Here is a 14,769-nt window from a genome sequence, read left to right as displayed (position 1 = left end):
TTTATGTTATTACACTTACAAACCACAGAGTCATATATATATCACTATACAAATTCATCTGCAATTACTTACCTGCTTAATTATTTTAAACCCCACAAACTAGAGCTCTGGCTAAGGCCATCTTTAAAAATCAGGGCTCAGTTTTTAAACCTCAACCCAAAAGGTGCCAAAATGTTGTAGAGAAGAACAGAATCATGGACCTGTGATAGGAATAATCTGTCTTCCGTAGGGGTAAATACTTCTATGCCAACCATCTTCAATGCATCAGCATGTGCATTAGACTTGGAGCAGGATTTATAAGCTGAAGTCACCAAAAATCACTTTTATTTCTAGAAAAATTCTGTGTCTGAAGACTACCCACAGCCTGTTTTGACAACTGACACAACGGTCTTGAACAAACCAAGTTTAATCACTATCTGAAATGAACAAATTGAGGGAGAGTATGAGTGCGTGCCTGTGCGCTCTCACCTGGGAATATATGACAGAACATAGGAGTGCTTTTTAAGCCCCTTCAGCAAGCAAAGCAATATCTTCCCCAATAAAGATGCAATCAGTGAGAGCTGATGGCTTTTACCTAGAGCACCTACACCCTAAAACCAGAGGAGGAACTAGGAACTGTGAGACGTTAACGTGACGTCGCAGCATTAACAGACAGAGCAAACCTGCTTTCATCCTGGGCAGGCGTGAAGAAGTGGGCAGCCAAACTACTCAGTGTCAGCACCTTAATGGGGGTTTCCCATTCACAAAGTTTCGGAAGCTAGCTTTCATACAAGTCAAATAAATTAATGAGATAATATGCTGGTCTCCAGCTAATGCAGCATGTTTTTGAAGTACCTCAGGAGAAAGTCCCAAGTCTAAAGCAACTGGATAAAGCAAACAGGGAGGGGGGGAAAAAGGCACATTGGTGAAACCCCAAAGAAACAGCCAAGTTCAGAAGTACTCACACTGTCCACTGCCAGAATTTTGGCCCAGATGAAGACAAGGAGTGGTCTCAGCTCACGAGCTGAACTTTGAAGTAGCTTCAGCACATACGGAAAAATGCCAACAGACAGGGCCTGGGGAGCCAGAGAGAACAGCAAACCCTCATGAACAGCTCAGCCTTACTGCAGAGGCAGCAGCGCGGAGGGGCAGGACTGAGCGCTCTGCGAAGATGCAGCATACTTAATGACACAGATGAGAAATCTGGTAGAAAACAATTTCATACATTTCTAGTAAAGAGGGGATCCCTGTGTATTTGTCTATTGCTTGTTTTCATCTTGGATGTCACCAGATATTTTCAGACTCATTTGGTCCACAGAGACTCAGAGTTAATCTAGCACTAGCTTTTACTCGTTACAGCCTGTGCTATTTTATGCTTCATGATACGTTGCACTCTCCTCAGATGGGGCCATTTGCTCTCACAAGTAAACATATTGCAAAAGCTTAATAATTACAGCCTTCCCACTGGAAATTAAATAAGCCTCTCGCCTTACACAGACTTTTTACCAAGCCTTTTCCATGGGATTAGAGACTATGCTCACAGGAGGACACGCAACACGTAAAATCTTTGAGAATCCCACTGTGATTGCTGATACCCTTCCCAAAACACAACGTAAAGGAAATGTATGGTGGGGGATTGCACTTGCAGCACCGGGCTCCCGGGGGGTTACCACCCACACAACCTGCAGCAGCTGAGCATCACCCAGTGATACGGCCAACAAGGTTTATAAAGCACATTAATAGCCAGAGAGAAGTCCACTGTGGCTGACTTGCAGCTATGTTTTGATCCTCATAGAAGTTTATAATCCAGAGGTCTTAAAATCACCTTTAGTGCATACTTTCTTCCTACCACTGAGGGCTAAGCTGTCCACGAAGGTGTGCAGAGGGTAATCTTGCCTGAGAAGGAGGAAGTTTAAGAAAACCACTAAAAAGTCCCATCATTGAGCTATTCCACAACTAGTTGGTGGTTCGTCTTCATCACTTTTATCAACAAATAGCTCCATTTACAAGAGTGTTTTAAACTGCTCCTCTGTTTAATTCTTATTTACTATCCACACTGTGCTAGCCACTTTCCAAAATGCAGAAGGCAGCTGCTGCATTCTAAGCAGAGCTTATAAAATCCAGAGACCAAATAGATAAAGGAAGAGAAGAAAATGATGCAGCTAGTCAGCTGAGAGAACAGACGATAAATGTATGCGCTATTTTTTTGTTATTTATTTTACAAGATAAACCTTCTTATTTGTCCCAGATATTTCCTCCTGTTTTGTCCCTTAGAATATTTTACACTAAACTATTCCCAAGGAACTCCTCTTTGTTGTAATGCAAATGAACAGCTATTCGGCCTTTTTGATTAATACAAACCACTTTTTTTTTTAGGGATGCTTGCTCCATTGCACACACATGAACACTTAAAATACTGGTCATTTGTCAAATCTGTGGAATATCTTCCACATCTTCCTTCCATAAATCATCATTTGTATTTATCGCCTATACTGAGATAAACTAGACTTTTACAAGACAATATGCAACATCCACGCACCAAGCTAACTGCCCAGGGACCCAGGTCCAAAAATCTTCCCAGCAAATCAAGAGCCCGCAGCCGATGTACCTGGCTCAGCAGCACCTGCAGAGAAGAGGGATAACGGTTATTGCTAAAAAGAACAAAAATTCTTGGGACTGCAGAGTGAATCTAAGACGACCTCAGGATCATTACATCACTTTGAACAATCTGATGGTCTGAACAAAAAAGCTGGAAGACAAACCCTGACTGCTGAAAACTTTCACTCCACTGAACAGTGTCACCAGCGGGTTACTGCCCCTCCTGATAATGCTCTCCTTCATGAAGTTTCTGCAGACACATAGAAACGTTTTCGTAGGAATGCAGTTCTCCTTGATCTCCACGTCATTGCTCCACTTGTTCTCTCTGCTAATTTTTCTCTCAAATGCAGTGCTTCCTATGCAGCATAGTTCTGCTAGATGGAAGCAGCCCCTATGGATTTCAAATATTCTCATCGTACCACCTGCCTTTCCCCAGTAAACCAGGAACACAATTGTATCTGCGGGAAAGATTCAAAGGTGAGCAAAAGGCCCAGTCTCCCATTACTCAAAACAGCTCAGAAGCAGAAAAAGAGGCTTTGCTTTCCTTGGCAAATCGATGTAAGAGACTTAAGAGGGAAGCAAAAGGTCACATTAGTCGTTAATAAAAATCTCATTAAAACGGAGTCTGACAACGATAATGAGGCAGTAGTTTACTGGCTTATACCTACCCTGGTGTGAAATATTAACAGACAGACTTTCAGTTCTTAATCTCCTTAACAGATGTAAGATATTGGAATGCAATGTTTAATCCTCAGTTTAAATTGAGTAACATCCCTCAGCGTACATCTCAGGGAAAGCAACTCATTGATTTAGCTCCCCAATTCCATCCCCTTCTCAGTGTTTTTCCACTTTGTATATTCAAATTAAATTATTTTTCATGTTTAATATTGAAGAATAACTAAATTACTTGGCTCATGTCTCATCCTATGGACAACTGATACTAAAGTTGTGCAGAAAAAGTCCAGAAGAAGAAGAGAGGAGGATGTGTTAACGACTCTAATCATTTCACCTCTGAACATTGGAGCTCAGATCTCAGGACAGGTCGTAAGAGAAAGGATTTTGGTCATCCTGCCCTAGTTGGCACCAGCCTATTCCATAAACTTACTACAGAACTTGGCACAATTAACAATGTGCTTTAAAGATGCACAGCACAGGAATAACAGGGGCAGCTGTTTGAGATTAAAGCAGTAATAGAAACCAGGGCATGGTGGAAGCTGGGGCAGGGCTGAAACAACAGACAGGAACATGTTAGGTGCAGGGTGCTTACACAGACAATGGGAGGCATACAGATAGACAATGCTGTTAGTATCTGACCTGCAGAAAAAAAACCCCAGTAAATCTACAAATTCTGTCATAGCTGGGGAAAAAAATGGATGTTATTGAAAAGGATTTCCAGGTGAAGATACAAAACCACATCTCAACATTGCTAGCATTCCACAAGAACATTTAACCAAATCAAATTGTGTCTTATTTTAAAAGCTCCATTTCACTATTTTCAAAAACAAAAAAAGCCATCAGTCTCTCAGGTTTTTATATTCCCACTTCACAAACTGATTTGCACAATAACCTGAAGCCAAACCTGACACGAATTCTAGAGACTTGCATGAGGATATGGGGAGTCTATGCACAATTTATGAACTTCTGGTGAAATTATGAAATTGTTACACTGTGCCACTATATGCACACAGCACTGCGCCACATCCCTCCCTGACATTTGTCCATCATTATTCCTAAACAGAAGGTAGGGAAGCTAATTATGTCCACACATGCAAGTTAGAGATTAACCAGGAGAAAAGAGGATAATTTAGAAGTAACAGTCCACATTTTCGCAGGAATCTCCTAACAAATGCAGGAAGGAAGAAGGGGACTGCAGCAGTGGTCTCCCCATGGCCTTCTGTGGAGTAAGTGCTACTCTTGTCTGCATGCACTGGAGATCGCATTGCAGGAGGTACGTCCGCAAGGATCAAGCATCTGCTGCTCAGCCTCGTTCAGGCTGTGCATATGGCTAACTTCTCTTCGATGACTTCTCTCTTCTCTGCACCAGGAAGCCACGTGTGTCCAATCTGCCCCATGCACAGCAAGAACTCGAAATGGAAAGAAACTTCTTGAAGTCAATTAAAAGGCCATTTACAAAGGGCCATTTCCCCATCCTTGACAAACCCAAGCTTTGCATGGCTGGCATCATGGCCCTGGCACTCAAATACCTTCTTCCCCCAGTGCCACATCTAAAATGGGAAAACAGAATCAGCCTTTGTTAGGGTACAGCAGCGTAGTCTAAGCACTCCCAAGGGGTCAAAGCAAAAAGACAATCAAAAGGGGTCTGAAATGCACTTCCTTCCCTCTCTGATCAGTTGGTCTCTGATTCAAAGTATCTCAAACCTGTTAACAAGCAATCTTATTCCACTATAGAATTAATATGCTTTAATTATAAGAATAATTACATTGCCCTAGCTCATTTTTGCTCCAGGAAGGAAAGCGGGTTCCTTTGCCAGGTGACCTCTCAATTCCACTGCAAGGTTAAGCTACCTGCAGAGCCCTCTGGTGCCAAATAATTCACTGGAAAGCAGCAAAGCTGGTGCTAGAGTAGAAGCCTGCCTTCTCCCATTGCAGTGACAGAGATAAACCATACATCTGTTTATCCAACTGATCTCTCAAGGCTTGGGAGGCTCAGGGAAGTTCAGATTTGGTATTACAGAGATTGATGGTGCTGTCAGTCACAAAACAAGCTGGTACCTAACAGAGAGAAGGTGAGTCTTCTCACATTTAGTGAAAGAAATCACATATCCTTGTACAAGTGACTGGAATCATGTTCCTTTAAATGGAAAGACTTTAAATTTTGCTGCCTGGTAGAGAAGAGACCACAGCTACCTTGATGAGGGTTTATATTTCTGTCAATACAAACTCCTGGGGAGGAGAGGGCAAGAGCAGATGACAATTTTAATATGTGCCTGGCCATAAAATATTATTTGAAATGAGGTGTTATGTTTCTCCCAGATTTACTTCTCCTTTATACATATGAACTTTGTCTCGTCTGAGCAAATGCCTACCAGAACTCTACATTCCTTCCAGGCATGGTCTTCAGAGATTTGTTTCTATGTTCTTGCAGCAAAATTTCAGCATCACATTAAAGGGAACACTTTCCAGGCTGTACCAGACAGATAAAGAAGCCATTTCCAAACTATTTACACTGCAGTAACTTCCACTTTCTGCAAGCAGAGAGAAGATAAAGTCTCTGCCTGACAGAGCTGGCATAGAAGAGGAGATACTACAGGAGAAAACAACAAAGATGTGCTACTCTGTGAAAAAGTCTTGCTACTTCAGAGCAAAAGAGGAGGCAGCAGAGCCTGATACTGTTGAAGCTGCAAATGGACTATAGCAGGAAGTTTTGCTCAACAGAGAGCGAAGGTATGGGAGAAGAAAAGCACTTTGTCTTCATCCGCACAGGTCTAGTAAACATGCAATCAGCTCTAATTAATCCTGAAGGAGCCCACGTAACTTATGTACCCAAACGCCATCTGGTTGATAGCGCAGCACTCAGCGGGCAGGGAGAGGCATGCACAAACACGCCATGTCAGCTGTGGCCGAGCTCCCTGCCCCAGCCACTCACCTGCAGGACGATGGGGAGCTGCTCCGGGGGATTGCGGTTCTCCACACCCATGGTCAGCCACACCTGGAAAGCAGTCAGCTGCTCCGCAAAGAAGGGACTGTGCTGTTGAGGCAAGAACAGGAATGCAAGTTTGGCTTAAAACAAAACCAGAAACAAGCAAAGCAAACAGTTTTGGCACTTATGGACTCGCACAGTTTATCGTTTCCAAAACCTTCTTTTTAATTGACACGCGTTTGTTTATGTTTTTTTAAATGTATAAAAATTTTCCAAAGGCTAACCAGATATAATTCACTTTAAATATGTTGGCATTCTCTAATGTAAGTGTTTGGAAAAAAGGAGAAGGAAAGAGTAGAGAACCAGGAAAAGATATCACAAAAGGTCTTAGGGAAATCTGGCTATTCTTTTCCACATGAGAAGCAGATAGAACAGCAGTGGATTTATCTGTTCTGCAGAGGTAGTTTCACTCCCGTAGCAGCACACAGTGCTACCTCTGCCCAGTCCACAGTGAATACTACCCAACACAACAAAAAATATGTCCATCCACGTCTCAGTCATCCCTGGCTGCCATAAACCTCTCCTACAAACAGGTGGCAATTCAGATGTGCTGGTTTGGGCTGCAAGAAGGCTGCCTCCTATTTATCATGTTTTTAATTCAAGCCTTTTATTTAGCTATTCATCACTCTGACACTCGTAATGCAGTAAAAGGACTTCATACAGGCAAACAAAAATCAGAAAATTTACTTAAGATATTGAATCCACTAATTTAATTAGAGATATCCTGGTAGCATGTGTAAATGGGAACAAAAATAACATGCAGAATGCTACAGTACTTAATAGACTTTACACTAGTGCCCTACTAAAGATACAAGGGGTGGGGTGAACTCCCACCAGCTAATACCTATCAGTTGTACTTTGGTACTTGGTGCTTAAGACAGTACAATCATATGTTATTTTACAAAATGCATCTGAATGGCATCCAGTAAATATAAAGGATACTAGCTCGTAGGATCTCTAGACATAAAGGAATCTGGTTTAGGGGACAGCAAATACAAGTAGAGAAAATACTGCATACTTTGAAAAACATATGACATAACTATGGTCTTACTCTAACAAGATGTGATTGATTGGGGGTGCACCACACTGGCTGATGAAATAGGAAGTTTACTTGGTGAGATCTGACATTCTGCAGCACATTTTAAGGCCCTGGAGCCTGCTCAAAAGAGCAGAGCAGCTCTCGTCTCCTAACACCGGTGGTGACTGGCCAGTGATCTGACACTCATTCCCCAAAGCACTCTACTCTGCAGTGCACACTCGGACAGTCCTTGGGCACATCAGCATCCCCTGCCAGCGCAGCAGCACTTCGAGAAACATTCCTTTTGCCATCTATCACACCAAGTACATGGTACAAGCTAGGTACGAGAAAGTACCGACCAAATCTCACAGCAGCTTCCAGTTAGAAATCCACAGAAAACCAGAAATTAAGGGGGAAGGAGGCAGGGAAGAGATGGGAGGAGGGAGAGTAAACCAACCCAAACCTGCCAGAAGCCCAACTGCTCCCCGCCATCCCCCCCCGTACGAGCGCTGTGAGCCCGCAGGCCCTTCTCCATCACGTTATCATATTTTCCAGGTCTGGCTAGGAAAGAACACCTAGAGAATAAGCAGAAGTCAGACACACGTGGTTTTATAATGTGCTGCTGAAACAAAACAGCCCTGAAGAGATTATCAATTGCTTTATCCAGGGCCAGACTGGACTCTAAACCCACAGCAGCCAACGCGGCCGGCGAATGGATGGCAGCAGGTAATCCTGTGACTCACCCGGGCATTTGACATCCCAGACACTGATTGCTGCTTCTGCCAGCCTCGTTACGAAACAGGCTGACTAACCTCAGTAACACAACGCTCCTTCCCCCCGCCTTGCATTGAACAACAATTTCTCCCAGGATTACTGCTGGCCAGCAGCAGCTAACCTTCTCTGATACACAACAGTTCTTGCCGGGCATAAATCAAGGGTTTTTTGAGGGCAAAACGTTGATTAGAACACAAGGAATAGATCAGCAACTGTCTGTCTGCTCCAAGCATTTGTCACAGCGTAGAGCTAAGCCCCTTCCACTCCCTCCCAAACTAACAGCCAGGTTCCATATTCCTGTAGGTGTCTCAGAGAGAGATGTTCAACAGGTTAATATCTGTCCCCTCTCTACAGAGCAGGCACAAACCTACACAGCATTAATCACGCTGGATTTTAAATGAAAGCGTAAGGGATAGCTCAGAAGAGGACTTGAGCCTGCTTTTACGTCTAGGGCCCGGACTAGCTTGGAAATTTGCAGCATTCAGGCTCCCAGCTGTGACTGCACATTGATAGCTCTAGCTACCTCAAGTTCTAGCCAAAATACACAAGAAATTACATTCGTTAGGCTTGAAAAATCTGCTTGTAAATTGCTTCCACCCTATCTTGAATCAATATCACTAGTTGAGAATGACCACTCTTACTTGCTGATCTCTTGTTTAATCTCTAGCAAGTATGTGCCTCCTCTCATCCCTGAAACACACAGAAATTTGCTAAATTTCAACTCACTTGACAGTGAGTGCCCAGATGAGGTCTAAGACTAATATAAAAGCACCCACTGACATTGTTAAAGACCCAAAATAAAAATGAACATAAGCTAGAAGAAAAATCATGTTTAAATTTTAAAATACAGCACATACAGTGGGGAAAGAAAGTGGTAGGAGGATAAAAGCCTCAGGGCATCTTTGCCAACCCCCACCCTCACAGAAGTCCACAGCTCTCCTCCTGTACTTGGGTCTTTGGAGACAACCTGCAATCGCAGCCAGAAAACCTTTCAGGAGCTTGGCAACATAAATAAAATGGAAGAATGTTACTGTAAAATTAGAGAGAACATCATGGCAGAATTGGTATCTGAGGTTGTCCAGTAATTATTATTTAAAGGTTTCCATTCATGAACGTCAAAAGGAATATCGAGAAAAATCCAGTCTGACTAGAGGAATTTAAGCCAAATATAATATTAAAAATTTTACTTTTCTGCTCTCTCAAATTAACTAAAGTAGAAAAAAACCCAGTCACTCATATTAATGATACTATGCTTAAGAAAACTCTTTGGACATAGCCTCAAGCTCTATTTTGTGTTGATTTGAAAATAACTCTACTAAGAGACAATTTTTGCATTAAAGTTTTTCATTTAAAAATCATGCTGGCACGTTGGGATTTTTTTCCTAACGGCACTGTTACTCAAGACTCAGGGCTCTGAAATTTTAAGAGTCAGGTCTCAGGCATGATTTCTACTGGTAGGAGTTTCCTCCTTACCAACAGATGCAGGCTGAATCAGACATCTCGTACAACAGTGAAGAACTTAAAGTTGCTTTTCTATCTGTTCCTCTAAGTGAGGTGAGTAGACATTTACAATTTTCCAAAAATATAAACCCTTAAACTGCAGCAATTCAAGACTCAACAAGCAAAAGTGATACGCTGAACTGAGGTTTCAAATAATGGGTTAAACTGGGCATGTTACTGATTTGTTATTAGTTAGAATTAATTTTAATAGGAATATGGAACTATAAGAAATATTTTAGCAAAATTATATATTGCATTCTATATATTTAACCAACAACTAACAGCTGCTGTGAAATCCCCTGTATGGCCCTGTACCAAGGCCAGAGGAATTGGTTAAAATCATCTAGTAGGAACATTTAGAACTTAGATAACAGAGGTCAGAATTTCAAATTAATAGGAACTTAGGAACTTAAGAAAATGTATTATGTGTAACTATAAGAATTTGAGTATTGTTTGAAATCAGTTAACCACGGAAGCTTTGGTAAAGATTTACTTCGATCTAATTAACGAGAATTCCAATCAGTAGAGTTAAGTGAGATTAGCCAATGATTGTTTTAGTATAAGAATATTGATAAGGTGGTGTGACTGAGGGCCAATCACTAGAAATATTAAATTCAAGAATTAACATTGAATGTACTTTATGTAAATCTAATACATGATGGCGAAAATCGTACTGCGCAGAATCACATGAAAGGTCAACTATCGGACAAAGTGAGGAAGACTATGGAAGACCACCAGAGGGCTTCTGAAGACCACCAGAGACCTTCACTGCGCCTGCGTAAAGGACATTTACATATGCTAAGAACTTCCCAGAAATCTAATGAATATGCATAACATTTCTCAGAAATCTAATGAATACGTATGAGTAAGTTTAATATAAGGTGTATGATTTTGGTGTTCAGGTGTGCGTGGTTCGTGAGAGGACTCGCCCGCGCACCCGGCCGTTAATAAAGAAGTGTCTGCTTATCTACACTACACTGGTGTTGATAAGTTCTTTATTCCGAGTTTTTCGGTAACAGGCACACGACACTTCAAGATATTATCCAACTTACCCTAAAAGCAGTTCCTTCCTCTATAATTGTAGGTAACTGGGAAAGGCAAATATCAACTGCAAGGTCCCATGCTTGCCTAGAGAAAAAGGTGAAAGGAAAGATAAGTCATTACAAGTTATCCATAAGTAATATCTAGGTAAATTTAAATTCTGATCATACAAGTACCTGGACAAAGCAGTGTTATCTGACTGGCTTAGAAATGCTTAATATTCACTTTTTTAAAAAAACAAGTAAAACTTAGGAGAACTATTCAGGAAAAACAGTGAGAAGGTCTAGTCCAGCATCATATCAGGCTGACCAACAAAATGAGAGCAAGGTAAAAAGATCCCTAGCTGAAGTTCACAGAAACTACTCCTCTCTATAACATAGAAAGAAGCCACAGTGAACTGAAGTCTTATTATATACCTGTCCTCATGCAAAAATGGATGACTTTTTTTTTTTTTAAAGTAGAAAAATGAACTCAATCCTGGATTAGCTCCAACCCATAATCCTTCAACGCACACCTCTATATGCGTCCAAACCCTCGCTTGCTCTGATTCAAGTCACATCAGAACACCTCAGGAAGATGCATTCCTGTCGACAAGCCCTCCAACTCACAATACATGGACACATCTACACCACTACACTAATTCTCCTTTTCCGCATTCTCGACACAGATACCGTATCACTGTGCATAGTGCTGAGAAAAGTAACTCGGTCTCCATTAATCTAACTCTGAGTTGGGTTTTGTGTGGCAACCTTGTTTACAAAGACTGGCTCTCCATGACTCACCCTAAGGATGGAGGGATGTACACTAACCTAGAAGAAGAGAAAATATTTAAGGATTTCAGTTTTTATGCTTACCTACTGTATTATTTAATGGCTAAAGTATTGTGACTTACAATAGTTTAGTGTTAGTGTTATAACAGCACGTAAATTACATACAGTGGCCAAGGAAACTGTTGTGGCTGATTCAGTGCAAACGAAATATGTTAAAAGTCTGCTTCAAAATGCTCACAAACCAAAAGAGGACCAAACTAAAATAAATGCGTGTGGTCTCCAAAGTTCCTAAAACACCTCTAAAAAAGTGAAAGAGTTACTTTTTACCCCAGGAACAATTATCCCTACTCTATCCACAGACATGCCATGCACTTTTCATTTTAACACACGTGCTCTGAAAGGCTAGTGAGTTAAACCACCACCCACTGGGTTTCTTACACAAAAGAAACTAATTTACTCTCCAGACACATTTGCTCTTCCATAGCTTGTGGCCATCATGTGTTAACATCAATAGGCTAAGCAATTTTTCTTACCCTAGGAACATTTGCAGACATAAGGCTATAGGTGATAATCAATACAGTGTATTTTAGTTACCTGCTCTAATAAGTTCTTAAATCACCCTGTTTTGAGTCAAACAAAGCCTTCCATTAGGACAACTGCCGAGCGAAATCTATCCCATTAGCCTAACTGGCAGCTGTTCTCAACTGAAAACAACCTCTCCAATTAGATAGAAAAATAAACTATAAGGTTCCTGCATTTTTTCTATGGATTTGAGAGATGCAGCTTGTTTTAGTTGCCCCAGACCTTGTCCCTCTGCTTCACAGCACTCACCTTCACTTGACAATATGCTGCCAATATAATTAAGAGGTAATCAAGAGATAATCAAAGCACAGGCAACAAATGCTTCCCACATGCTCAATAAAGACCCATGCTGGAGATAAAATGTTTACACAGAGCTGATGAGAGAGATATTTATTCCTGGTTGAGGCTGAGGCAAAGTCAATTAGTGCAAATACAAAGATAATTTTACTTCAAGCAAAGAATGAATGTTTCCGACTTTCAGGTTTCTTGGGGGAATGGGCAATACCACCTAAAGAAATTCTCTCAAACATTAGAAAATGTCAATACATATTGCCTTTGAGATAAGTTTTGCTGCGCAGCAGAAAAATGGTTTAGAGATCAGAGACAACTAGTCTTATTTTGGCTGCCTATAAAAGGATTCTGCATAGGTCATTATACTGCAGAGACACAGAGCTAAGATGCTGAGCTCCTCAAAGTCATTTTAGGTAAGAAGCACTAATACTGCTACAAATACGTCCAAAGCAGCCCTGCAACGTCACATGTCAAAAGATTTTAAGTGCTATCAGAAAGAACAAACAAAAATTTAAAAAGAGATTTTAGTAGATTAAAACAAAATCTCTTTTTACGCTTCTAAAAACAGGCCATTAAAAATCAATGTAGCCACACAGCCAACATTAGTCAATCTTTCAAAAGAGTAACCACCAACATAAAATCTTAACATTACTGCTCATCACAATCTAGAGAGCTGGTGATTAACATCAACTGTGTAAGAGACTCTAATCAATTCAAATACTTAAAATTATTATTCTCCAGCCTTTCCAGACTAGCCCAACACACCGCTTCTGCTCTATTTCTGCAGGAAACAGGAAACCTCCCCACCCAACGAGACACGTGAGCAAACAGCAGTTTTGCTTGAAGTAAAACTTCACTATTTCCAACTACTAGAACAGCTACACGTTACTTGCGAGACTTCAAGCTGGACACGAGTTGCCACATAGCTAACTCAGGGTGTTGGCAAAACAGACAATGGCATTAAACAGGCATTACAACAATTAAAAGATTCAAACCCTGCCACAAATGAATGGTAAAGGACTAATGCCACCGAGTATGAGAAGAGAAACAGAAGGGGAAAAATACTTGTTATGGTGAAAATAACGGCTGGTGGTGGTGGGGAGGAGGAGCAGTGATTGACTGTTTTAATATGCCAAAGGGAACTAGGAAGGTGGGCAAATTGTAGATATGCTCGCTGAACTAATATTACACTTTAGCACACAAACAGAAGATAAATTAGGGAGCAGCAGTGGAACAAGGATAGGTGGTGCTGCATCCTAGAAGTGATTTATAAAGGCCAACCCAAGAGATCACTACTTCTCTTCCTTCTTTGCAGAGATTGCTGTTCGCAAAGCACTTTGGAAGATTTGTTTTCACTACATTAGCTACAAAAAGAGCTTGGTAATACCTCAGCATTGTTCTTTCCTCCCTCCTTACTGCACTCTTCCAATAACCCCGAACCCGCCACCGTGACAAGACGACACTATGATGTATCCACTGGACAATAACCTACCGAAATATTGCAGTGTTTCAACTTCACTACATTACGCTACTAAAGAATATCTTTATGAGTTTTTTTTATACTATGTTGTCCTAATCGCTCTGTATGTACAACAAATTGATAAAGCACTTGCATAAGGGAGGACACCTCCCCTTTGTACATCCCAGTTAAGTTAGAACCTATCATATGCTTAACGTAAGGTTTTATACACACTCCTGTTATGTCTTCCCCAAAAGGGCAATAAAAACAAGCAATCCCACGCCGTGACTGATTTGACCAAGTCCAAAGGATTTCCATCATACACCACCTATCAGTAAGCGGCCGTTTCTATGTGGTCTAAACCCAACATGTATGAGGCAGTAACTCGAGAGAACCTGGGAAGAGGCACCACAGGAGGTGAAGCTCAAGTTACTCATCAGCTGGACCACCAGCCCTCAAACCACAAGTTCAAAAGCTTTTTTATGCAATCAACCACACAGCATGGCTATACTGACCCTTATGCTTGTTCGGGACCTGGCAATTTTCGTAGTGCAATCTCATTAAAGAAAGGGGTCAAACCCACAGACTTTCAGCTATGTTAGGATGGGGGACTCCTTAGGTTCAGCTACTGGGAAAACATAGTATCGTGCATTTCCCATATATATTTCAGAATAAATGTATATTAAATCCTCTCCTTAGTTAGAAGATTGACTCAGTTAAAAAACAGGCAAGAAAGTGCTTTTGTTTATCCAAAACAAGCAAAGCAATGCAGCATGCCAACAGAAACCGTCTGTAAAGAAAACAAGCTAACAACGCCCTGCATCTGTCTGCACTGATCAATCAGTTCAACAAGGTACTCAACATACAAGATGCAAGCCATCATCCTGCAAAAGGACACTGCATTTCAGAATAGATGAAAATTAAAAAAGAAAAGGCATTGCTCCTCCATAATTCTACAATAAAAAATGAAACAGGGAAAGAGCTCCCCCAAATTCGTCAATTCTCTTCTCCCATGACAGAAATACTCATATATTTGTCTTTATATTTTAGTTTCAGTTTTTCTTAGCTCTTCAGCACAAAGTTCCTATTCACATGC

The 14,769-nt window shown here is 41.1% G+C and overlaps 1 protein-coding gene across 1 annotated transcript in view; it reads right to left on the bottom strand.

The window, feature by feature from the left end:
- The window catches only part of RPTOR (regulatory associated protein of MTOR, complex 1), a 160,815-nt gene that overhangs the window by 61,457 nt on the left and 84,589 nt on the right, over positions 1-14,769 (bottom strand). Inside the window, exons 10-13 of the mRNA XM_010578552.1 lie at positions 10,583-10,658; positions 6,185-6,286; positions 2,519-2,602; positions 945-1,055 (exon numbers count right to left, since the gene is read on the bottom strand). Coding sequence (XP_010576854.1) covers positions 945-1,055; positions 2,519-2,602; positions 6,185-6,286; positions 10,583-10,658 — 373 coding nt within the window. The remainder of the gene's footprint in view (positions 1-944; positions 1,056-2,518; positions 2,603-6,184; positions 6,287-10,582; positions 10,659-14,769) is intronic.

Source organism: Haliaeetus leucocephalus, unplaced genomic scaffold (assembly GCF_000737465.1).
Source record: "Haliaeetus leucocephalus isolate CR32 unplaced genomic scaffold, Haliaeetus_leucocephalus-4.0 Scaffold646, whole genome shotgun sequence".
NCBI classification, from domain to species: Eukaryota; Metazoa; Chordata; class Aves; order Accipitriformes; family Accipitridae; genus Haliaeetus; species Haliaeetus leucocephalus.
Note: the sequence above shows the minus strand (reverse complement) of the source record. Positions and strands in the feature narration are given on the sequence as shown.